The 26,117-nt window shown below is 42.0% G+C and overlaps 2 protein-coding genes across 4 annotated transcripts in view; both read right to left on the bottom strand.

Moving 5' to 3' along the window:
* FAF1 (Fas associated factor 1) overlaps window positions 1-26,117 on the bottom strand; it is a 299,927-nt gene that overhangs the window by 214,852 nt on the left and 58,958 nt on the right. For 2 of the 3 annotated variants that reach the window (XM_038412503.1, XM_043520083.1), the window contains 2 exons: window positions 20,861-20,907; window positions 17,399-17,607 (listed from right to left, as the gene is read on the bottom strand). In XM_038412503.1, coding sequence (XP_038268431.1) covers window positions 17,399-17,607; window positions 20,861-20,907 — 256 coding nt within the window. Of the gene's footprint in view, window positions 1-17,398; window positions 17,608-17,977; window positions 18,119-20,860; window positions 20,908-26,117 lie in introns of those variants that run through there. The other variant, XM_043520084.1, reaches the window with a different exon arrangement.
* Window positions 14,315-17,387, bottom strand: LOC119859812. The gene is made up of 2 exons (XM_038412505.1): window positions 15,062-17,387; window positions 14,315-14,901 (listed from the first exon to the last, which is right to left on the bottom strand). The coding sequence occupies exons 1-2, from the start codon at window positions 15,507-15,509 to the stop codon at window positions 14,705-14,707; spliced, it is 645 nt and encodes a 214-aa protein (XP_038268433.1). The 5' UTR covers window positions 15,510-17,387; the 3' UTR covers window positions 14,315-14,704.

The raw sequence follows: 26,117 nt of genomic DNA, 5'->3' as shown, positions 1-26,117 counted from the left end.
GCCAGCGTTCACTTTAAACATGCATTAATCAAAGATGCAGAAGAACCTATTCTAAGTCTGAGACTGGGAATATGATTGGAGGGGAAAGGAAGTGCATGGGCATGACAATTCTAATACAACTAAATATTAACGCACTTTGTATGAATTTCCACTTTTTCTTCTTTTTAAATAAACATACTTATGTGCAGCACACCAGGAAGACATATAATGAGTATCTGGAGCTCTGCATGCTGAAATACATGCTGCAGCAGCCAGTGTTTCTGTGTTCTAAAGCCACAGATTAATGCATCTCAGCAGTTTGCAGGTAAGAAATTCCACTGATCAAAGAGGAGCGAAGGAACAAGAGGATATGAAAAGAGGAAGGAAGAATTACTCATTGTAAAACATATGATTTACTACAGCTTTTAATTAACAGTTTTTCCCCCGGAAAAAACAATTGTCCATTGACTTGAAAAGGGTGCCTTATGGGGGTAAAAATTTCTTCAGAAGTTGACTTCTGTCATTACATCCTCACTGTCAGCCTATCACTTAATCAACCCCTACTTCAAGAATTAACTCTTGACTCCAATTAATATATTACACATAAAGGTACCTAGCGTATGGCTATTTCAGTATATACATGTAAATATAGTATTACTATATGTGATGAAGAACCAGATTTAAAATAATTGTTTCTGTTTCAATTTTATTATTACACCTGAGGGCATTCTGTGCCAAAAAAATAAAAATTCTCCATGCAGTATTTTAAAATTATTTAAAAAATTCTGCTAATTTTATTTGTCAAATAAATGTGGAGGCTCCAGCAAGGCACTGGGGAGCACAGGCCAGTGGCTGCACAGAGGTGGGAGATCACGGTGCAGCTCCCCCACCCAGGACATGGACTCAGCGTTGAGGCTGCACCCAATCCTGACACCGCGCAAGGACCGGGCCTGCCCCAGAAACACCCCAGGGCCCTGCCCCTCTGTGCCAGGCACACCAGGCATGGGCAGGCAGGCTCAGCATGGCGGGATCCAAGTGTAGAGGGGCTTAGTGTGGGGGGATCCAGATGTGGGTTGAGAAGGTTCTGTGTGGGGAAATCTGGGTGCAAGCAGCTCAGTGGGGGATCTGGGTGTGTGGGGGGATCTGGATGCACAGGGGCTTGTTGGATGCAACAATAATGGAACTCTACAAGGGGATCCAGATTAAGGCGGTTGGGGCTGAGTGAGGGTGGGGAAGAGTCTGGGTGTGAGTGGGGAATAGAGTTTAGCAGGAAGGTCTGGGTGTGGGGGACTCAGTAGGGGGTCCAGATGCTGGGGGAGTGGGGCTCAGTGGGGTGGGGACCTAGGTGTGGGTGACTTGTCTGGGTGGTCTAGGTGCAGGGGGAGTGGGAATCATTGGGGAGATTCTGAGTGTGGGGGGCTGAGGTTCGGTGGGAGCGTCTGAGTTTGAGGGGGTCTGGATGCACAGGATGGGCAGATGGGGGGACAGCTCCCTGTACAGGGATCTCTTCCTCCTTTTCCCCCACTCCCTGCTGAGAGCCATAGGGAGGAGGGGGGATTGCAGAGCTTCCTGCATCTGGGGGAGAAATCTGGGGGTGGGTCTGACCCGGCCCCAGATGCTGTGCAGGGGAAGAGGAACTCCCATCCTCCCCAGCACAGCCGGGACCAACAGTTGAGTCTGGCGCAGGGTAGGGGCCACCAGCTGGGTCTTCTCCAGTCTCAACCCCTGCCCCATTGTGATTTACCTCTCTGCTGGCTGCCCTGGGCACCAAAAACATACTGCTGGGGAGGGTCACATGACCATTCTTGTGGCTTCCCTTTGCTTCCCCATCAGAAAGTCATTTTTCTCCAGGAAAGCAAAGAAATCTGCAGGGGACATAAATTCTGCGCAGTGGCACAGAATTCCTCCAGGAGTAAATTATTATAGATGCATTGCTTTTTGGGTAATGTATTGTTAAAAACTGAGCACATTTTAAAATCAATATAAATTTAAAATCTGTCCTTTTACAGAATCATATTTTCTGAACATAATGCTTAGTCAGTTTTAGAAGATTACATCCACATTCCCTCACAAATATTTAATATGCCATGTACAATCTCAGTGCATTAATCACTAAGCATACAGGTTTACAAGTAAACCAAATTAAATCTTTGCAGACACTAAGAATGTGGGTGTAAAACTTTGGGGGAAAAAAAAACAGTTGCTGGAGAATCCCAACTCTTTGCTCCAGGTCATGAGGAGTTAATGCACTAACTGGATACCGTGATGCAAAATAATGTACATGAAAAATAGGTTATAGTATCCAATTGACTCAAATGCTGGCCAAACTAGACAAGGTTGTATTTAAATTTATAATGTTTAATTAGTTTCCCTCCTATCCCCCAAGCTATTTATCAGGCAGTGAGTTTACTCTTCCTTGAAGATTTCCCAGATTTTGTTGCTGTGGTTGATTATGTTAACATAATAAATACAATTTTGATCAGATTTCATTTCTGTGGATCCGTTAGCCAGTTGTTTTAAAGTTCATAATTTATACCCTAGTTTTTCCATTATATTTCTGTAATAGATCCAAAAGAATAAGGAGCTTTTATTACTAAGTTCAAAATCACAGTGTGGGATTTACATTCTTCTATTATTTAGATAAACAATAAATCACAAACCTAGAGATGGACATCTTTCACCAGATTAGTCTTGCACCCCTACAGTACTCAGCTAATTTAGCATCAGAAGATCCAGAAATATTCCTTACCACCCCATACTTGCTACTGATTCAGTTTCTCATTTGTGAGAATCAATTTTCTCTTGTGTTGGAATTTTGCTTGACTTGGGGGTTCATATGAGGATTTCTGTAATATTTTAACTCTGTTATCATCCAGTTTACCAATATGTACTGTGACAAAGCTCTGTCCTTGCCTCCTTGGGTCCTGCGTTTCCTGGCGGATTTCACTAGCCTCAGGGGCTCACTGTGACCCTGCACGTAATCTTTCTCTCTCTAGAGAGAAGAGTCACTGTCTACCGAGCCATTTTCATCATAAGCCAGCGAGGGAGGTGAGGAGAAGTTATCCTTCCTTGCACAGTCTCTGTTGTCTCCCAGTCTCAGTGATTAATCAGGGGGCAAAGGTGGGTGGGGGGAGCCCGGGCCCACTCTCTACTCTGGGCTCCAGTCAAGGGACCCTAATAGTATCAGCTGCGGTAGCTGACCTTTTAGAAACATAACATGTACAATTCCCTGGGCTACTTCCCCCACAGCAACCCTCACTTCCTCAAGCTCCATTTCACCCTTACCTCAGGACCTCCTTCCTTGTGCCCGATATGGTGTGTACTACTCAGCCTCTCCAACAGCGCAACTTCCTCCCACCGCTCCCGACATGCACCCCCACCTAACTAACTGGGAGGCTTTTAACTAGTTTCAGCCAGCCCCTGATTGGCTTCAGGTGTCCCAATCAACCTAGCCTTCTCCCTGCCTTCAGGAAAGTTCTTAATTGGCCCCAGGTGTCTTAATTGACCTGGAGCAGCTGCCATTTCACTCATCCTGGTACCAGGGATTTGTTTAGCCCAGAGCTAATATATCTATCTCCCACTACTTTTCTATAGCCATCTGGCCTTGCCCAGTCACAGTACACATAGATGTGCAGGGCAGAGTGGAATTTTCCCAAGCCCTCTGTGCATGGGCTGAATCACACTATTGTTACAAGACAAGGGTGGATTTAAGATAATCATTCCCTTTGTAGGTGTAGTAAAAGATTAATTTCTTTATATGTATGGCAAAAAAGTTAATGTTATATAGAGAATCAAACAAACAATATATTCACAGGAAAACTAAATATAATACAAAAAAGCCCAAATAACTAACCCTCGGAAACAAATTTCCTTCCTATTGCTGACACTTATGCAGTATACATTGGGTGCCTTGCTCTTTCCAACAGTTACTATTTATTCAATCTTCCTTTAAGGTCTTTTTAATAGTTAAATGTCCCTTCTGTTTGGATCTCTAACCTTCTGGGGTGGTTGTGGTATATTTCCATCTAGTGGAAATTTGATGCAATTGCAATATAAATTCAAGCAAACGGAGAAACAAGCTAAACAGATTTGGAGCCTCACAGAAGTTTTAGCCATGTCTAAATGATATTGAATGATTGTTTCCAGAAGAACATTTTTGGAACCCTAGTTTAATAAAATCCACTCTCAGATACTTTACACTCTGTGCTTCATACAGACCACCACACTTTGGTGATCAGCTATTGATATGATGGCGATAACTGAGAAAGATGGCAAGCTCCAGTCTATGACTATTCATGCGTTTTAACAAGAATGCAGCTAATCATTACAAAAAATATGATGTAAATGGAATCTTTCCATTTCTGTGAGGTTGACAATGGATTACGTATAGCTAGAGCCAGAAAAATGAAATAATTGCCATTAAATTTTAGGAGTCTCTGCATGAAGAATTTCCTCTAACTTATCAGGTTAGAAAGGTGCAGCTGAAGAGATGAACAGTCCTAAATTCTTGTTTCACAACAAATAGAAATGTGGTATCAAAACAATGCAAATTTAGAGAACAATTGCAAATTGTTGATGAATCCACTATCTCACATTAAGGAAATCAGCGATTAGAATCTGATACAATTGAATCAAACATGGACTTTGACCCCAGAACAAGCAATTGAAGGATGTTAGGGCACTACCCTAGGACTCAAAGAGACCTTGGTTCAATTCTCTGTTCTGCCAGCATTTTCCTGTGTGACCCTGGGCAAGTCACCAAGTCTCTGTGCCTAAGCTCCCCATGTGCAAAACGGAAATAATATTCTCTGCCTGACAGAGGTGCCATGAGGAGAATTATAGTAAAGATTGAAAGTCATTAAGATACTACGGCAATGGAGGCCATATGAAGTACCTAACACAGAGTACAGGAGAAATCCAGAGTTTATTCTTCTATGACTACAGATCCAAGCATTAATTGATTTTAATAGGTTTCAGAGTAGCAGCCGTGTTAGTCGTAAATGCATCCGATGAAGTGAGCTGTAGCTCACGAAAGCTTATGCTCTAATAAATTTGTTAGTCTCTAAGGTGCCACAAGTACTCCTATTGATTTTAATCACACCCAAGAGCTAACAATTATTTTAACCAGTAAGATAAGGTTTCAGCACATGCAAAATACATTGATAGTGCAAATGCAAACAACAACAGTGCTGGCTGTAGTCAGACAGCTCCCAGCCAAGGCTTTGCCATTGTCTCTGTCTCTCTTGCCCCTAGTCCCCGGTCCCTGCTGGAACTCCCACTCCTGGGCAGTCTCGCTCCTCCCTGCAGGAGTTGGGCTCAGTCCCAGGATCCTACTAAATCTAATTATCTCAGCCCAGCTACAGGTCACTCTCAGGGCTGCAGTGTCTGTCTGCCCTAAACAAAGGGTAGGGAAAAGAAAAGGATATTACTGCCTTGGGCTGAGCTCCCCTGGCCATTGGGCTCCCTAGCAGTCTCTAGCAGCCTCTCTTCTTGGGCAAACTTTCCCACCTTGTTCTGTGGCTAGTTTCATCTTTTAAGCTGCTGTTCTCCAGGCACAGAATGCTCTGCTAGTGCACCTAACTGGCACTGCCTAATGCCAGGATGCTCGTTAGGCTTGCTGTCAGTGGGATGGGGCATGTTCCATCACATACCCACCCTCCACCCCCAAGACCAAAAATGTTTTTGTCTGAGCATCAACCCAGTCCCAATCTTCTGGGGCAAAAATTCTGCATTTGCTTGTGCCTTTCTGGCTCGGTGCTGCACCTAGAATTATAGGATTGAAGTACCAGATATCAGCACATAATCCAGGAATTTGAGTCCCTCACAAAGTATAGGCGTAAGTAAGGGCACATGGTCTGTGTCCAGGGAGAAGGAACAAATCTGAGGGCAATACCTGAAGGAGTCCACAGCCCACTTTATTCTCAGAGCCTCCTTCTCAATAATAGAATATGTTTCTCCCTGGGGAACAACTTTTTGGTCAATATAGGATGGGGTGCTCTTTACCCTCAAGCTCCTGGGACAACACTGCTCCCAAACCAATGTTTGCTGCATCTGTATAGAGAATAAGGGTTCTGGGAGAATTCTGGATTGGCAAGAACAGGTACCCAGCTCAGCTGCACCTTCAGGGTGCTAAAAGCTTCATCACACTAGTCATCTTACTGGATCTTTTTTGATGTCTTTGCCCTTCAGCAGATCAAACGGTGTGCCATGATCCATGCAAAGTTGGGATGAACCAGCAATAGTATCCCAGAAGGCTCAGGAAGCAGCATACCTGTCTTCTGATTCATGGAGCAGGGCAGGAGTTTAATGCGTGGACTTTATCCATCAATGGTTTCACAAGGCCTTCGCCTACCTGATACCCTAAATAAGTCACTTCTGCCATGGCCAACTTACACTCGGCAAGCTTACCTGTGAGGCCAGCCTATTCTAGGGAAGTCAATACTGCTTGCAGATGACTGAGGTGGTCTTCCCTCATAGGGCTATAAATTACAGTGTCATCAAGGTAAGCTGCAGCATATTGGTAGCGGGGGCAAAGGATTCAATTCATCAGGCACTGTAAAGTCACTGTAGCCACTGGCAGGCAAAACACCATGGTTTTAGAGTGGAAATGGCCAAAGAGGATTGAGGACATGGTATTCTCCTGACAGGATGCACACAGGGGGAATCTGCCAATAGCCTTTTGTAAGATCCACTGTGCTGAGGTATTGTGCCAGGCCCAACTGCTCTAGCGGCTCATCATGCTCATTGCTGCATAGGATAAGTGTCAAACTTTGTAATGGAACTGACTTTACAAAAAAGTCAATACAGAACCAGATCATGCTGTCCGCTCTAGGGACCAGGACTAAAAGGAGTCCTCCAGATGCTCTTGGACTCCTCCGTGACCCCCATTCTCCACATCATAGGCACTTCTACTCAGACCATGTTCCACATCTTCTTGGGCAAGGGCTGAGGATTTTCTCTAACTAGTTGTCTTGGTGTGGTCTTCAGATAATATTATATGGCGTATATTCTCCCAGGCTTGTGGAGAATACCATACTGAAGTCTTGGATCATTTGCAACAGCTGGGTCTTCTATTCAGAAGCAATGGCCTCATTTAATGGTAAAAGTTCAGACTCTAGGCTATCAGCTACATTGAGACCTAGTTCTGGGCTCGCTGGCCAGGAATCTATCAGGAGGGTTTCCCATGTTTTCCACAGCTTGAAAATGATAGACCTTTGTCTCCCTCCTCCTGCTGGATCAACCAAATCCATTTGTCTCAGCACCTCAAACAGACCCTTCCAGCGAGCCATTAATTTAGACTCAGATGATGATAATAGGAGCAACACCCTGTCTCGGTGGAAGGTTCATGCCTCTTGGTTATATCCCTGTTCTTGCCTCCATTGAGCCCGAACAAGGTTCTCCTTTGTGAAAGTGCTCAACTTTAGATGTCCACATAGCCGGATGATGTACTGGGTCCCCCCAAGTGTGTTTGAATCTTGCTCCTCCCAACTCTCACAATACAGCCAAGATTTCCCAGGACTGGCATCTAGACAGCATTTTGAAGGGCAAAAAACCCACAGAAGTTTGGAGTACCTCTTGCACAGCAAATAGAAACGGTGGGAAGAGGTGGTCTCAGTGCCTAGACTCAGTCCCAACAAAACTGCTTCAATAATCTCAACATCTTGTTAACCCTTTCCACCAGGCCATCTGTTTGCAGATGACACACTGATGTCCTCACGGCCTTTATTTTAAGAAGAGAACATAGTTTATGCACCACCTGCAAGCTGAAGTTGGAGCCCTGAACAGTCACTATTTCCTGCAGGAAACCTACCCCAGCAAAGAGTCTCATAAGTTTGGAAGCAATTGCCGTCACCATAGCCAAGCGCAAGGGTATCGCTTTGGGGTAGGGAGTGACATAATCCACCACTACACGTATATACTGGTTTCCCCAGGAGTTCTACTCTAAAAGGCTCTACACTATGTCCATCCCTATTCTTTCAAATTAGAGTTTCCACTTAGGGCATTGGGAGCAAAGAGCCTCAGGACATTCTTAGCTGCCATCTATTGACACTCAAGACAGGAAAAGCAGTACTCCCTTACCTCATGGTGCACCCCACACCCAGAAAAAGTGAGTCAGTACCCAACTCCAGGATCTTCTCATTCCTTATATGCCGGGAACATTGTGTGCCAGCTGAATTACAGCCCTTTGCTACTTACAGGGTACCAGTAAATGAGTTCTTATCGCCCACAACTGTGGGTGTCTTTTCACGTGATACAGATACTCTTTCTCCAGTACAAAGTGGGCGTAGTGTCCCAGGTGCTAGGGGTCTGCTGCCTCCCCAAACATGGAAACCACCTGCTCACAGACACTGCTCAGGACTGAATTGTCATGCTGCTCTTGGACAAAGCTTCCCCCTTGTAGTAAGGTCTCAAGGTCCACAGCCAGTGCCTGCCATCCCTCCATCTCTCTGGCCATCCCTAGTCACAGGGGACATCCCAGAGGGGGTCTTCAGAGTTCCCCAAACTCACTAGGTCCATGGGGTCCACAAGCCAGGGCCTACTCTGGGGTTCAGATCATTAATGATTTGCCAAAAGGCTGGCCAGTCTGAGTCTATAATCACTGGGCATGCTAATTTCTCTGCTAGCACAATTTTAATTGAGTCAGAGTGGGCCCCAACTGTTAGTTCCAGTCACTGACTGGGCACGGGCTTTACATCTCCATGTATACACTCTAGGCAAATAGTCCTCTCTGAGTTGATTTTCTTTCCTGCTAGGGCACTTGAATCACTGTCTGGCCACACCTCAAGACCCAGTACCTCCTTCCCTTGAACCTATTCTGGGATCATCTGGGGGTGGGGGGTGCGAGTCCTACTACGTGCCATCTTCTGCCGTCCAACCCTCTGCATAGTCAGTCACACTCCATCAATGGGAACTCTTTCCTCATATGCCCCTGTTGCCAACAGTAATAGCAGATCACTGAGCTTATCCCTGCGGGCTTTGGCAGGGGACATGTTCAGACTAGGAGGGAAACCTTTGGTCTCAAAGGCTACACTTCAGTCATTTGTGTCCCCGGGTGCTTGGTTATCTGGACAACACCTCATCCAAACTTGGCCCTGTGTCTTGCCACAGTCTTCCTCTCTATACACAGGTAGCTCAGGTCGCCGTGGTGGGGTTTGTATACATTTCCCATTGTGCTTGGGTTTCGGCATCTGCATGTGGGCATCTGACATCATCAGTGGCCCTCACTGGTGAATGGACTGAGGCCATGTGTCGCATCGCCAGCAACCCTTCAGCTGTGAGAAAATTTTCCATCAGCTTCACTACCTCCAACAACGACTCAGGGTGATGTCAGAGAACCCACTCCAGGTCCTCACTACAAGTATGGATACGAACTGCTCTGTGAGGACCTACTCTGCAACTTGAGCCCTGCAGCGCTTCAGAGGAGAAAGCCACCACCAGCAATGCTCTTTTAATCATTGCACCATTTCTTGGGGGTGAGCCTCCTCGGGGGAGGTATCCATCCTAAAATGCTGCTTATGTGTTTATTTGCTAGTATCCAGATAATCTAAAATAGTGGTCTTCACCCAACAGTAGTCTCTAGCATGTCCTGGGTCAAGGTTACGGTACACCAGCTTTGACTCTCACATCATGTAGAGGGCTAAAACTAATGCCCAATGCTCTGGAGGCCATTGAGACACCAATGCCACCCTCTGAAAGGTGAAAAGGAATGCCACTGGGATTGTCTTGGAGACAATGTTAGTTAACTTTACTGACATGGGTGGCAGAGCTCCCTCTGGCCAACTGGGTCTCCCTGTGCAAAGGGCAGGTTTTTACTTCTGAAAAAAAGTCTCAAGTTCTTGCTGGTGGGTCACAACCTCCTTTAGCAGCTGCTGCTGCTGCTATGCTGACTGGACCTGCTGCTGGGCAGTCCACCACTACTGGAAGAGCTGTTTCTGGTTGGCCTGCTACTGTTGCCATTCTGCCATCCACTTATACCAGTGCTAACAGTGCACCTTGACTGATCCCCCTCTCCAAGGACTGATGTGGAACCTGTTTCTGTCTCAAGGCCTTGTATCATGCATAGGGCATCATGCCTGCATTCTCCACCACTTGCAGTGAGCCAGCTCTCAGCCTGAGCTTGGAAGTCATCTCTAGGTCTCTTGCCTCTGGGTGCCCACCAGAACCCATACTCCTGGGTAAGCTCATTGTTCCCTGCAAGAGTTGGGCTCATTCCCAGGGTCTTTTTAGAGGCTAACTATCTCCAGTCTCTGGTACTGCTCCTCAGGTCCAGCTACAGGGCACAGACAGAGAGCAGACATCCATAGCCCCTCTCAGGGCTGCAATGTCTGTCTGATGCAAAAGGCGGGGGGTACGGGAGAAGGGAGGGAAGGTGGGTCATTGCCTCGGGTTGGGCTCCCCTAGCTACTGAGCTCCTTAGCAATCTCTAGCAGCCTCTCTTCTTGGGCAAAGGTTCCCCCCTTGCTCTGTGGCCAGCTTCACCTTTAAAGTTCCCCTTCTCCAGGCACAGCATGCTCTGCAGGTGCGCCTGACTGAATGCAGGGATGCTGGTTAGGTTTATTGTCAGTGGGATGGAGGCATCTCCCATCATACTTCTATTGTTGTGCACTATTCCAGTCAAACCATTTCCGGCCTCCACACCTCACTGAGATAGGCAGAAAAATACTAGAGGGGAAAAAAAAGAAGCCTAAAAAGGACTGAAGGTATCTATTCTAGAGAGCAACAACCACTAGATCAGAGTCTGAAGGGTTTATTTGGGAACTCCGAAGAAAGAGATAAATGTGACCGTTAATAGACAGAAATTAAAAATGGTCTAAGATATTGGATGTGAGAGAAAGGATGTCAATGTTGACCTTGTCTGAAACGATTTTCACATAAAACAAACTAGTGTAGACGTCAGGCATGACTTTTTTTTTTTTTTTTTTTTGCATATACACTGACAATACTCATACACTGCAAACAGGAGGCCTATGCAGAAACTGGTTCCATCCATAAATGTTTTTGATGTTACAGTTTTAAAAACATTCAACTTCACACAGGTATCAGATATCTTCAGCCCTCCTTCTGTCCGTCACTGGGTGTGCTCACTAGGAATTGCCAGGCAACATCACTTTAAAATGAGCACTTGAGAGGAGATCAGTGATGGCATGGTGGGAAGGGGATAAGATAAACGCACGCAGGGGGCCAGAGAATTTGGCCAGCAGCATCCAAGGCAGCCTGAGAAGCTCCACAGCAGGGATGGTGAAAAAGGTGACAGGAGGAGGAGGGATTAAGAACTACCAGGGGGGTAGAGAGGACATCACAGGTTCTAAAAGGACAGAGATAGCTACAACAGTTGCTCTCCATTAGATGGAGACCAAACAAACTGAGAAGCTGAAATTCACTTCTCACTAGGTTTCAGAGTAGCAGCCGTGTTAGTCTGTATTCGCAAAAAGAAAAAGAGGACTTGTGGCACCTAGGAGACTAACAAATTTATTAGAGCATAAGCTTTCGTGAGCTACAGCTCACTTCGTCGGATGCATCCGATGAAGTGAGCTGTAGCTCACGAAAGCTTATGCTCTAATAAATTTGTTAGTCTCTAAGGTGCCACAAGTCCTCCTTTTCTTTTTACTTCTCACTAGCACAGGGTCTCTAAGAGTACTTTGATCCCAAAATCTCCAGTCCAATTTCCTTTATGGAATAGATGTGGGTGGACCAAACCCAGCAATAAAACTACCACATGTTGTTAACCTCTCTTTGTGGAGTCTTAACCCAAACTGCCTCAAACCAGACAATTTGCAGACAGTCCTTTTGAAAACCAATGTCCCTCTCGCCCTCTGAAAGATGCCCCAAAAGCCACACCTGACTTACCTCAGCAATAACTTAATGTCATCATTTAGAAAGTTCCCGGGTGCAACTAAGCAGAAACAAAGAAAGAAGAATATGGATCTAGCATTCCATTGAGGGCAGGGGGGAAGCAGTACTCCATGGTCCTAAGAGGACATGGACAGCTGGTTTAGGAGCATGGTTCCATGTTGCTGTCATCAGTAGACACGATTCCTTCTTGGACCACCACCAAAAAGCAATGCTGGGCATGTGGTCTCTACATTGGCAGCCTCCAGCACACCATGATACCATGTTTCAGAGTAGCAGCCGTGTTAGTCTGTATTCGCAAAAAGAAAAGGAGTACTTGTGGCACCTTAGAGACTAACGAAGTGAGCTGTAGCTCACGAAAGCTTATGCTCTAATAAATTTGTTAGTCTCTAAAGTGCCACAAGTACTCCTTTTCTTTTCATGATACCATGTGCAGCCATCATTGAGTCACAGGCTCGGTGCTCTGGAACTGCTCTGAATGAAGTCAGACAGGACTCTAGTGCAGGATCTCCCCCCTCAGGAAGCATTTTCACCAGGACAAGCCCCTCGGCTTCAGTGCCTCCTGGGTCTGATCTCAGAGCATTCAGCACCCCTGTTCACACTGAGTAACTCACAATAAGTCCACTTGGATGGGACACCTGGGGAAGCCTCTCACACCCACACAAAAGGGCCATGCACCCCACCTCCACAGTCAGCAGTGTCTCGCAGCCAGGGAGGTAAAACAGAAGGGCTTATTAGTTATTGGGAACACAGATCTTGTTAGCACAGAAATTAAGAATATTCAGCAGAGTCTATCTTGGGGGGATCCAGACCCCAGAGCCCTGGGCTTCATCTCCCGCTGCCCCAAGTCCCAAAACAGGAGATTGACCAGCTTCCAGTAGCCCAGCCTCAGTCACACCCAGCTGCCCTCCTCCTTCCTTTGTCTCTTTCCCAGGAAAACAGGTCACCAAGCCTCCACCTCTTACTCTGTTCTCCAACACCTCCAGCTGATTCTTGCAGAGGATGGCTCCCGGCCATCAGTTGCCAGGCAACCAGATGGCAGTCACATCTTCCCTGTAGGGCCTTTGCAACAATTGCCCACACTTGTCCCACCACTTAGATACTTCAATAACACACCGGCGAAACTGAGGCACACACACACCCACTTCATCAAAGCATCTTATAGGAGCAAAGTTTTTGTTTGTGTGCTTTGTTTGCTCCATTTATATTAAAAAGGCTACAAAATATTTTGGTTTTTCTCTGTTCATTCTTCTGTGCAGTACTTATTGACAGTCACATATTTAATTTTACGTCTGAATCTTGCAGATAGTTGCTGTATGATCTTTGTAGGAATTACGGGCATTTCCATAAAACTTAATTATGCAAGGATAATAATTAAATACTTGATTTAGAATTAGGTTGAGAGCATTCAACTGATGTACTGAGAGAAAGGCAGCCTTTTTAAAGCAAAACTGGACTTTTCCACCTGGATAGAAGTAATAATTTTAGATTGGGATCATTTTTTACAATTATGAAACAGTAGCTCCCCAACTGTGATCTCAGAACCACCGGGGGTCTGAAGATACCTGACCAGTCACATGTGCTGGCTTTTCTCATTTCCAGCTGCTACGTCACATTAAGACAGTTAAGCATGCATTAAATACTGACTTAAGATTACTTTTCCCCTTTTAGTAATTGTTCTAATTTGCACAGGGACGTTATGCAATTACAAATAGGAGGAAAGGAGTCCTTGAGACATTTTCTGTAGTAAAAGGCTGTCCATGTAATGAAAAAGATTTAAGACCCCTGTCTATAAGGTAATGAGTATGTGTTGTCCAAAGGATCATATGCACTTCAGGCAAACATATGAACTAGTGTAGATAGGCAACAACCACCATGGGATACGGTTCTGATGATTTACATTCAGATAATTATACATAACACGATCCCTTATAAAGGGTTTGCTTTGCTAAAGAAACAGGTAGTTCTTTGAACTAGTGTGCTAAGAAAACATGTACAGTACTTTAATGTACTACCTTTTCACGTCTGGGCACCTGGACTCAAAAATTCTACCATATGAGAGAAGTAAAAGTGAGCGCAGTGAGCTAGTTGCTACTGGACAGTTTTCCACATCACAAATCCACCTCACAATTTGACACAATTAACACATTCCCCTCACAGAGGATACCTAGGATTGGAATAGCAGGAAGAGGCAGGTCAGGAATGTGGTGCACTGATGTTGTTTGCAGAAGCTTACTCATCACTTGCCTGCATTAGACCTGGTTCTACACAGTCCTATTAATCCCTCACGCCGAGGCTTGGAATCTCCCATGGTACTAGTTCTCTGAGTTAGAATACTTGAGAATGGTGGCAGTGATTCCAAACAGAGAGGAAGATTTTTTTTTTAAAAGCCTCTTTTAAAGACAAGAAAGTCTATTAGAACATTAGGCTTTCAAATATCTATCATTCAAACGTACAGTTGAAAAACATTACAATGGACAGAATATTAATTTTTAAATATTTTTAATGTACCCAGATACAAAGTTTAAAATAAAATATGCACAATGTATTGAACTTGTCAACTAAGCAGAAGTTAGTCACCTTGTACAGTAATGACAGTTCTTCGAGAGGCGTTCCCCTAGGGGTGCTCCACTGTAGGAGTATCTGCATCCCTGCGCTGCTGATTGAAGAACTTTGGTAGCAGTCCATTACGCCCACGCATGCGCAGCTCCTCACCTGCCACAAGGTCAGCCAGCATACACAGGCAACCCTCACTTCCTTTTCTACTGCAGTCAATGACAAGAACTCCAAAGTAGAGGGGCGGAGGGTGGGCTGTGAAGCACCCATAGGGACATACATCTCAAAGAATCATCATTACTGCACAAGGTAACTACTACTACTTCGAGTAGGTCCCTGTGGGTGCTCCACTGTAGGTGACTCCTGAGCAGTGCCCACCACTGGAGGCTGGGACTTTGAAGTTGAGTCTGATATGGATGATAGAACCAAATTTGGCATCTGCAGCTGAATCCCCCAGGATGGCATAGTGTTCTGCAAAGGTAAGCACAATTGCCCAGGTAGCTGATCTGCAGATTTCTGAAATAGGGATACCAGTGGAGAAGGCAACAGATGAGGAGATTGACCTCGTAGAATGCAAGCATATTGAAGATGTGGGTGTTACATTACGCAATTGGTAACAAGGTTTAATATAGCCCGAGACCCAGTTGGAGAATCTCTGAGCTAAAAATCGCTGTACCTTTTGATCTACCTGCAATGGAGTGGAAGCGTCTTGGAAATTTTTTGAAGATTCTTATCCTGTCCAAACAGAAGGCCAAGGCTCTCCTCATGTCAAGTGTATGAAGGATGGCTTCCCTATTATCCTGATGAGGTTTGGGATAAAAGGCTGGAAGCCAAATAAGCTGATTTATGTGGAATGCAGAAGACATCTTGGAAGTGAACTTTGGATGTGGTCTCAGCATGACCTTGTCAGGGAATAACACAGTGAAAGGGGGAGGAGCCATCAGAGCCGCTATTTCCCCTACCCTTCTTGCAGAAGTAACGGCAATCAGGAACACCATCTTCATGGAAAGGCAAGTTAATGCACAAGTGGCCGTAGATTCAAATTGCAGTCTAGTCAACCCTTTTAGCACTTGGTTGAGATCCCATTGAGGAGTGGGAAGTCTGGGTGGTGGAAAGAGGTTCATTATGCCTGTGAGAAACCTCTTTGTAGTCAGAGATGGGAAAAGACTGAGTAACCTTCTACCTGTTGATGGAAGGTTGCAACTGCTGCTAAATGAACCTCTAGTGCACTAACAAAGAGACCCAATTTCTTGACAAAACTGTACCTTTTGAACTAACACACATTTTAAAAAGTTTTAATGTATACAGACCCAGGTAGAAAATGTGGGATTTACTTTGAACATCACATTCTATGGTGCACCATTATAAGTTATATGCACATGAATGGCAGGCAGCTATTTCACAACAGCACGCACTATTCCTTTCTTATAAATTGGTTTGTGCAAAATCTTTCTGAAAATTGGATGTGGTTAATATATTATGGGATTCAATTTCAACTGGTTCAAACAGTTTTAGGAACTATTCAGGTCTTTTTAAGTAAAGTTTTCATTTTCAAGATGTATTCCCCAAAATATTCCACTCAACCCACAGTCAACCTGAGCCAATACTGCTCTGGAGTTATGCCTGCGGTGTTATGGCTTACTACAAGAGGTAGTATCTGGGTCTCGACTAAGAAAGCAGCCTACACAAGGGGAAAAAAACCCCAAACAGCTATATGTTTAAGAACACATCTATTTTCCCACCTGTATTCCAGTTGGAATCCGGCTGAATGCTAAAAAATTTCCGTTTTGTTTCTCCACAAGCATTGCTAAACAATCTTTTATACTAATTGATTTAATACTGCTATTGAATTTAGCTTGTAACTTTTCAGTAAGACTATCTTGACAAAGTTATGTATGTGAATAATACATTCTAGGTTCTTGCAATGATCAGATTCTCCACTGCCTTGAGCCTTAGTCAGTCATTTATACCTATGCCAAGTAGGTGTAAAATGGTGGTATAGGTGTGAATGCAGAATTCTGATTTGGTAATATTATTATACCTACTTTGTAAAGATGTAAGTGACTGCACAAAAACACAAGGAAGAGGAGAATCAAGCCCAGTATCAGAAATACCAGTACTGTCTCCATAGACCAAAATAATCACCACTAGGTGTCACCCTTTGATACTGTATAAAACACTATACATACAAACAACTGTTTCACTTTAAAATTATATGGGAGCAATTTTACTATTACACTGACTGCAATGTGGTATTTTATTCAGCATCTCTTCACTTTACTCCTAGTTTTGATTTTTAAAAAGTATCTCAGGTAAATGAATTAAGGGATTTGCTTCTACATCAGCTAATCACAATTTTACCGAGAATGTCAGAGTACATGACCCTTGCAACATGAACATATGTTGCAATATGCTAGAGGTATCAATGCATCATTCTTAGGTTATGTAAGAACAATTTTACATATACTTTTACAAAAAGGAGTCTTAAGGAAAATGTGTAACTAGCAACAAAATTATGCATTTTTGAAGATGGGTAAGTAAATTATATTCTCGAATAGTCTGAATTCCTCACACCCCCACAAAAGACAATTAAAATCTTTATTTGCAAAGAAGTAGGGTGCAACCATGCCCAGCCTTGCACAGATTCAGAGGAAACCTGCCCACGAGTGACTGATCTGAAGAGAGAAGGAGCTATGTATCCAAAAAGTGATAGAGATCACATGCTCACTGGGGCACAATGGTTGGCAGTTCAAATCTGCACCACTCCCTACTGTGGACTGTCCCTTAACACTACAATGAACCATTAGTCTCAAATCTGGTTTCAGAAGCAATTCTAAACAATTTAACTTCAAAACAATAGTTTTGCAGATTAATCATCAAAATACAGTGGTGCCATTTTATCTAAGGCTACACAGAGGTTTGTGAATGGTCAGTATTTGCAGTTGTTACTTTTCATCATTTTTCTTTTTATTATTGTACCACAACACTTATTTTTATTCTAAATAAACCTTACCAACTGTGCAGCCATCTTCAAGTACTACATCCACATTTCTGTCTCTGTATTCAACCCTGAAGTCAAGCATCCGCGGTTGTCTTTCCACTATTTGTCGGGATGGCACTACATGTCGAAATGCTGAGGATGAGGAAGGAGTTGAAGAAGATGCTGTAGGATGACTTGTGGGACCATAGGCTGGTCCTTGCAAAGTCTCTCCACCATATTCACTGAAAGATATATAGTTTAGAGAATTTAAATAGAACAGACTGAGAACTGAACTATTTGAAGTAACGTGAGCCAAGTGAGATGAGCAGTATATTCCCTTACCGTCATTCACAACTTGCACTTGTGACAGCTACATTGTATCATGTATCTGACATACAGGCTATTTTACTAACAATGTAAGAAATAATATCTACAACATTTTTCTTAAATATTAGCAACTGAAAAGCTCAAGGGAGATTGTTTAAAAGCTGGTCCTGCAATATTTTAACCATCTTTTGGGCCTCAAGTTTAATATATGTATTACAAATCACAGAATGAGTTGTAGAGTAAGGTGCAATATTGCAACCCCATGGAAGTACTACATATCCATACCAGAATCCCAAGGATATCCCATGCTTAAAGTTCTACACAACAGCCACCATTCTACTACTACATCATCAGGCTAGTGTCATCCCAAAAGAGTCTGGGAGAAAGTGCAGCAGAGATGTATCCCATAATCTTAGAGAGAGAAACCTATTTTCAAATTAATCAGACAGGTTAAAGAGGAAAATAAGTAATTTTTTGCTTCAGGCAGTTAAGGGAGATTATATAGACGTCAGTGTATTAGTTTAAGAGTAAAATCTAGAAATATATGTTAATTACAGAATGTTGAATTCCAGCTTCTCCTTGAGCCTTATCTCCCTCCACACTACTCCTGTGCACTTGTATATGGGCCACGGGATAGTAAAGTGAGCAGTAAATATAGCTTTGCACAGGTTGATTGGAGAACTTAAGCTACAGGCTCTTCATTTAACCTCTCTCCAAAGAGCATGGTGCTGCAGATTAGTAAACAGGGTGACAAAACAAGGCATATTAAGAAACACCATTCAGGCCACTGTGGAACCACTTTGACAAAATTAGCATTTTACCTACTAAAATGAACATTCCAGCACAGGAATCCAAGAAATAATGTTTGTAGAGTATGGCTGGAGTTCTGCTTTGCAGATGTCCTCAAGTGGAAGACAGTGACTACAGACATACAGTGAAATCTGTATGGGAAACTATCCTTATTAGGCAGCTCCAGATGCCCTGATGGTAGGTGCATGCTAACAGAGTGTGCTTCAAGAATGGAATCTGAATGAATAATACTTTAATTTTTTAAATAGGGCTGCTGAAATTTGGGATCATGCCAATTTCCCCCACCCCCACCCTTTTTTTTTTTTTTTTTGTGTTAAAAGGGAGCTTATTTAGAAAGCCATATTCCACTTTCTTAAAAAAAGAAAGTCAAGAAGTATCTTGATGCAAAAGCATTATAAAAAAAACCTGTTAAACTTCCCTCCCCCGGCCCTTAGTGATGACATGAACTCAGTGAGCATAGCCAGTTGTTACACACACATGCTATACAATTAGCACTGTCTACATTCCCAACTGTCTGATGGTGCAATTCCTATCATTTTACCTCCCACGTTCTGAAAAGAAAAAATTAAGTGTTATGCTTTTCTGGCAGTACAAAGGTCTCTTTTCCTTTTCTCTAATCAGCAGACACACAAAGAGGAATTCTCAGCTATGTGAAACCTACAGGGATTTCAGAGTTCTAAAGTACACAAGGAATCTGTTTTGGTTTGTGCAGCTTTTAATTATAATACTAAGTACCACTAGGAATTTGTTATGCAGAGTTAAACAATGACCATATATTGATCCAGTTTTTTTTTTTTTTTAAAAAGGGGGAGGAAATACTGAATGTTAAAATTAAAAAGTGATACAACAGTTTCTGTGACAATAATTTTGTTAGTAATCCTAAATAGCATTCTCAGGACATACTTCTTTAAATCACAACTGTATTACATTTAGTGACACAGAGGATATTTGTTGTCTGAAAATATTACTTGCATCCAGTTCACCCCTATTAAATAACATTAATTGCATTTAAAAAAAAAAAAGCCACAGCTCATAAACACACTTAGCTACCAGCAGTTGGACACTCACATAATGATTCAATTCAGCAATACCTTTGATTTAGGAGATTATGGCTGAGATTTTCAAAAGAGCATAAGGGAGTCAGGTGTCCAACTTCCTTTGAAAACCAATGGAAATTGGGTGCCTAACCTCCTTAGGCCTATGAAATTCCACCTTTCATCATCGGGGGGGAAACCCAAAACAGCTTGACACACATTCAACTGCTTAGATTTTTTTTAAAGAAAGAAAGAAATAGATGCTGAAGAAACATAGTGTTAAGCATCAGAATTGACTTTTATTAAAGTCTTCACTTATTGCTGAACCAAAAAGAAAAAAGTACTGCTAATCAGTCTGGTGAGTATTTAGATTGAAAATGCTTTGTACGCATCTGTTCAGGGGCTCTCTGGGCCCTACACTAATACAACGTACATTAAATAAAGCTAAGACCTAATAATTAAATCAATCAATATTTTGGCAGCTATGCTGTACTTACATTATAGGTAGCATCTACCATAAGCTAAGAACATTTTAAAACATCATATTGAGTATTTGTCCTTAATGCTTTGTATCAAAACATTCTACTGGCTCTCCCAAACCACTGAATTCTTGTTCTGCTGTTTCCGATTGCCTCATCAGCACTTAGCAGATCATGCTTCAGTGACTCAGAATCCCAGGCATGAGCACACAAGCCAAAACTGAATTCAAAACTTTGAAAGAAAACAAGTGCATTGACTTTTTGAAGTGGGTAATCTACTTTCTTAGACACCATATCCTTTATCTGCAACCCACTGAAAGGGCAGCAGTAACTCTAAGAGAGAGAAAAATTATCACCACCTTTCATGCATGTGTGTGCATGCATCAAAAGAGAAAAAAAAATTAGCCATGGACACGGGGGCAATTCCCAGCTGTTAGAAAAAATGTTTTGGGATTATTTAGGTCCATGCAAAACAGATGGAACCTCGCTTTTGGGAAATTATCTGACAGACTCAGATTTAGTCAAATGTATATCCAAAAGGGACTGATCCCATACCTACTGAAGCCAGTGGAAAGAATTTACCAGTGTTGATGAGGGTTAGATCAGGTCCTTAGTCAGTCTTGGAAAGTTGAGGGGTTCAGTCAACCCTCCCAAGAGCTGAACTCATGACTCTTGGGAGTATAACTATTTCAAAATGATACTTACAGTATTACATCTTCCTCCTAAGGGATCGAGTTGGAGATGAAGAAAAAAAAGAGGTAGGGGGAAGAGGAAGTAAACCTCTCCCATGACTACTATTACACAGTACCTCTCTACACATTATTGTTCCAAGCTTCTTTACTTACCTTTGTAGAATGCCGTTTTCTTGTGGTATAACACCATTTATAGCTGCCTGTAAACAAAAAGATATACAAGTTTCAGAGTAGCAGCCGTGTTAGTCTGTATTCACAAAAAGAAAAGGAGTACTTGTGGCACCTTAGAGACTAACAAATTTATTTGAGCATAAGCTTTCGTGAGCTACAGCTCACTTCATCGGATGCAGAGCTTCTGCTCTAATAAATTTGTTAGTCTCTAAGGTGCCACAAGTACTCCTTTTCTTTTTGAAAAAGATATACAGTAAGTCAAACAAGCAAGGCAGCAGTAAGATCAGAAAAACTTGAGATATTTCTGCAAAGCAATTCAAATGTGCTTATACAAAAATGACTAAAATTTTCTTAAACAAAATCCCCAATGCTCCCTAAGCAAACCGAATATTCTCCATTAAGTTCACACAGAAGCACCTGACAGTGCCACTAGAGTACATTCTTGTCATAACCCCCATTTCAAAGAAGGAGGGCCTGAAACAAGACTTTGGATCCAAACAGTGTAGGTAGGTAGGTAGGTAGGTAGATAGATAATCTATCTTTATAACAGGCCAAAATAAAACTTTCTAAATTTCAGGATTCAAAATGTCAGGGTGGTTAGATTTGGTTGATTACAGACATGTTTGAATTACAGTTTCAGAGCCAACAGAGATCTGAATGCAAGATGTTTGTTTATGCCCTTTCACATATTTCAGTAATTTTAACACAGGGCTGACAACATATCAAATTTCTATTTAGAAAGTATTTTTCCTCTAATGTTTTTGTACAGGTTCTTAATTTGCTATATGAATTTTATGGGTAGGTACCATGATTTTAGTTTGAATTCAGTTTCAGCTTCTAGACCTGTTCCAAAAGTTAGTTTAATGAATACTATCCCAACTAGGTTAGCTCAGTTTCGCTGATCATACGTGTTTATTGCAATGAACATTTTTCAACATTGGTAGTCATGTTAAAAAAAAAAAACCCCACCCTCAACAGAAAATTTAGTTTCTAACAGTAAGAGTGCATCTTCTAGGACTCTAGTTCAGGGAATGTTTGCAAAACAACATTAAGAAAGACAATACAATCTAGAGAACAAATGTGATCGAAAGGGGTGACAGCACAGAACTGAGAGCTAAGAGTTACAGTAAAATCTGAGAGTAATGAACACTTCGGGAACAAAGATTGTTCGTAACTCTGAAATGTTCGTCACAGTTGTTCTTTCAAAAGTTTACAACTGAACACTGACTTGGTACAGCTTTGAAACTTGACTTAGAAGAAAAATGCTGCTTTCCTTTTTAGTAGTTAATGTTTAACACAGCGCTGTACTGTATTTGCCTTTTTGTTTTGTCTCTGCGGCTGGATTGCATACTTCCATTTCCAAAAAAGATGTGTGATTGACTGGGCAGTTTGTAACTCTGAGGTTCTACCTTACCAAATTCTACTCCCAGCTCTGATACTAGAGTCTCTTTACAACCTGGGGTAAGACACAGCCAAATTTTCAAACTAGCCACTAATTTGGGTTCCCAAGTTTAGACACTGTGGGCATAATCTTCGGAATTATTGAATAGCCACAACTGCAAATGAATCAATAAATGATAGAGGTGGATTTCAGCACCTCGGGGTGAGGGGTGGAAAATCAGGTCCCAGATACCTAAAAGACAGCACTTAACAAATGGGCCTCCTTTCAAAATCTGGCCCTTAACCTCTTTCCTTCAATTTTCCCATCTGGAAAACAGAAGCAATAATACTTACTCCTACAGTCCTTACCTACTTCCAATCCCTTCAGATCAATTTTTGTAAATCACTTAAGATTATAAATTATGCAGTAATAAAGCGTTTAAAGTACCTATCACCATGATATCTGGGTGCAGTATTATTCGTTATTATATTATCATTTGTTGTTAAAGATTCTGATGTACATGTGTTGGGGATATTCCCTGTAACAGTCCAAAAAATTCTATACCAGATGGAATGATAGCATGTTTAAACAAGGAAAGTAACTAAAGGCCATTACACAATGGAGTAACTAAAGCCCATTACACTACACTACCTGGTTGAATTATAATGGTCTTCTGACATGATTGCAACATGATTCCACTCTATAGTAGTGGAGACACGTTTTCTGCTATGTTCCCAAAACCTAGTATATGTAGGAAAATAATACTTAGAAAAGATTGGATTGCAATAAGTGGATTTGGGGCACATCTGAATATAGTCTTACTTCTTTAAGGTATGTTACAAATTGATAAAAACAGAGCATGGGACCTTATGCTTGACCAAAGCTTTTGCAGTAATTAAAAAGGGGACAACTAGATTCCCACATGGTTGTAACTGTAGTGTAATGGTCCTTTAGATATGTAGTCTGCCACCATATGTAACTATGGGTCCTATCTAACAAAGAAGGGCCCATTTTCCTGAATGTTGGGATAGCCCTCATTTCTTAGCATGAGATGATTCAGGGGTTGGAGAGTTATATATTAAACAATACTTTGCATTTAGGTAGATTTCAAAGCACCTGCCAAAGTCTAAATTAGTCCTCCAAACATACCAGTGACATAGGTACTATCCTAATTTTTAAGATGGGAGACTAAAACAGTGAGGATAAGGAATTGTCAAGGGCCAGAGTGGAAGTCGGCATCAGAGCCAGGGCCAGAATTAGAATGCAGGAGTCCCTGGTTCCCTTCCTGTATTTGACTATTTGTGTAAACTTGTGTACACACACACACACACACACACACACAGGCAGGAGTGCCAAGAAACTCCTCACATTATGTACTCACTCATGAACACAATCGGTACTTTACAAAACAAAGTACTGCTATAGAAGTGACTCCCTGTACTTTAAGACAAAGGTATTTAAAAAAAAAAAAAAGCTGCTGAAAATGTCACTTGCCAGCAAAACTATTAGCTCACAAATATGCAATCATGGCATTGGACAAGAATTTTATAAAGTCACGCTCTGATTGACCAAGTTAGCTTTTTTGATGTTGGCCCACATATAAACAACCCCTAGAAAATATGTTGTTCGGACTCCACACTCTACAGAAACATAGACAATCTGGAAGTCACTATACATTAGATCAAGATTCTAGATGAACAGTCTTCTGGTCAGTGTGGGGGAGGTATCTGGTTTAGGACTGCTTTGCACCACAAAAGGGTGCACCTTCAGGCCATCTCAATGCAAGGATTTTTCAGACTTGACATTCCCAGTTGCTGCACTGACAGATTTTGAAATGTAGACAACACTCAGGCATTTTACTACTGAGTTGTTTTTGACCCTGCTCTGAGTAGGGGCAGAAGATATGGTAGTAAAAATGTCAGAATTTTGTCTACACTTCAGTTTAGCAGATTCATTCTAAGATAGTAAAGTTACAGTAGATCAGCATGGGAGAGTTCTCCAATTCTAATGGTCTTAGGTGAGGGGGAGGAAAATGTGTCTCTTGGAAGGTCTTCATACCACACTGCTTCTGCACCTTATTTGTCTCCTTCAGGCTGAAATTCAGAAGTTCACTTTCAGTCTGTTGTGGATTCAGTGGAACTCAATTCACTGGACTCTGGGAAGCCATTGTCCATCCAGATGGCTTTTACGAACTGGTAGCACAGCTAGCCATATACTTACCACCTCTTTTTCTGTATTAAAGAGATGCTATATGTAGTACTGTAGTTGGCTAATGAATCATACAAAAATTATGAACTAAGTTTTAAATGCTAACTTGTTTTAGTCCAATAAACCTCCAATTTTGAATTTTAAATGTATATTGTGTTATAATTACCTTAGAATATCAACAAGTCATAATCCTTGCTGCTGAATTCAGCTAAGTAGCTATGATACTCTTAACATTTGTCATGCATTTTTGAAAAAAAAATATACAAAGAACAATGTAGTGAGTCAACTAGTTTGCCATCATTTAAGTAGTGGCGTTTTGATAACCATAAAATGCTTTGTTAACCACGTGTCTTGCACATGTACATAAAGGGTTGCAGCTGTTTACAGCTACTGATCATCTTAATCTAATAAACCACCAATAAAAGGTCTCACAATGCTCTTCAGCAATAGACATTTTCTCCATTGTTACTTAATAGGACTGATATATTCTTCATTATGCATCTTGGTGAATCAAAACACAGCAAGTGCAGTTCTTGTCTCGTACGAACAGTCACTACTGATAATGGTAATCTGATATCCTGGAATTCTCTTTACCTTCAGAAAAAAGTTGCATTGGCAATGAAAATCTAGTACAGTTATTGAGATATTTAGAGTTCAGCACTTGCATAGTTTGTCTGGTAAAACCTAGTTTTTATAAAAATCTCAGAGGATGAAGCTAGCTCAAGCTTTCCCAAATTCAAGTTCAAGAGCAAAAATTATTATTAGATGAGGTGGGGTCTCCAAACTATTGTGTCAAAGACTGAACAACCCTTCTAAACCTGCTCTTATGTCCCAAACTATATGAACTAGACAGCATTGAAGGGTCACAGAAATGAGAGATAATAATGGCCATACTACATAACTTCTTGGAGAGGTGGCCTGCAATCGATAACTACAATGTAGAGTAAAACTGCATAAAGAGTTTGGGCAATGGTTTGTTAAGCAAGATAGAAATTGGAAAGATACAAGAGATTAGGAGAGGGGTACACGTGTCTCTCGGTGTTTTGAGTAGGCAACCATTTCCAAGTCCCAATCTTGAAAATGCTGATAAAGGACACATGGACAGTCTATGCTCTGATGCCTGAATGACTAACACAAAACTAAATACACACAACTGATTAAAGATTTTCCTAACTAATTTTTTGAAAAAATTAGTCTCCTCTATTAGACAATTAAGTCTTCGTGGTTAAGCAAACATTTAATATACTGAGAGGACTCTCTAAAATATTCTTAACTTGTGTCTCCATCCAAATAAGATTGGGATATACAATTTTAAAATTTTAAACAAAACCTGCTTCCCTTGAAACGATTTTAGTAAAGGTATAGTAAATCCATTCATTGTTATCTTTACATTAAAATTTAAGCAGAAACCTTAAGCAACCTTAAGCAGGAACACAGACACTCAGAGCAGTCAATTCATGAAGCCAACAACCTTAGTAGTGTCTAACTCAGTGATTCTCAATCCACAGCCCACGGGCCCATTGCGGCCCAATCAGCACACAGCTGCAACTCGTGTGACATACTCAGGGCCATACAGGTAGTATATAGATAGTGTTGATGGAGCCCACATAGCACACAGAGCTGCATATGCGGCCCACAATAGTAAGTAGG

Source organism: Dermochelys coriacea, chromosome 8 (assembly GCF_009764565.3).
Source record: "Dermochelys coriacea isolate rDerCor1 chromosome 8, rDerCor1.pri.v4, whole genome shotgun sequence".
NCBI classification, from domain to species: domain Eukaryota; kingdom Metazoa; phylum Chordata; order Testudines; family Dermochelyidae; genus Dermochelys; species Dermochelys coriacea.
The sequence above is the reverse complement of the archived record's forward strand: the minus strand, read 5'-3'. Positions and strand labels throughout refer to the sequence as shown.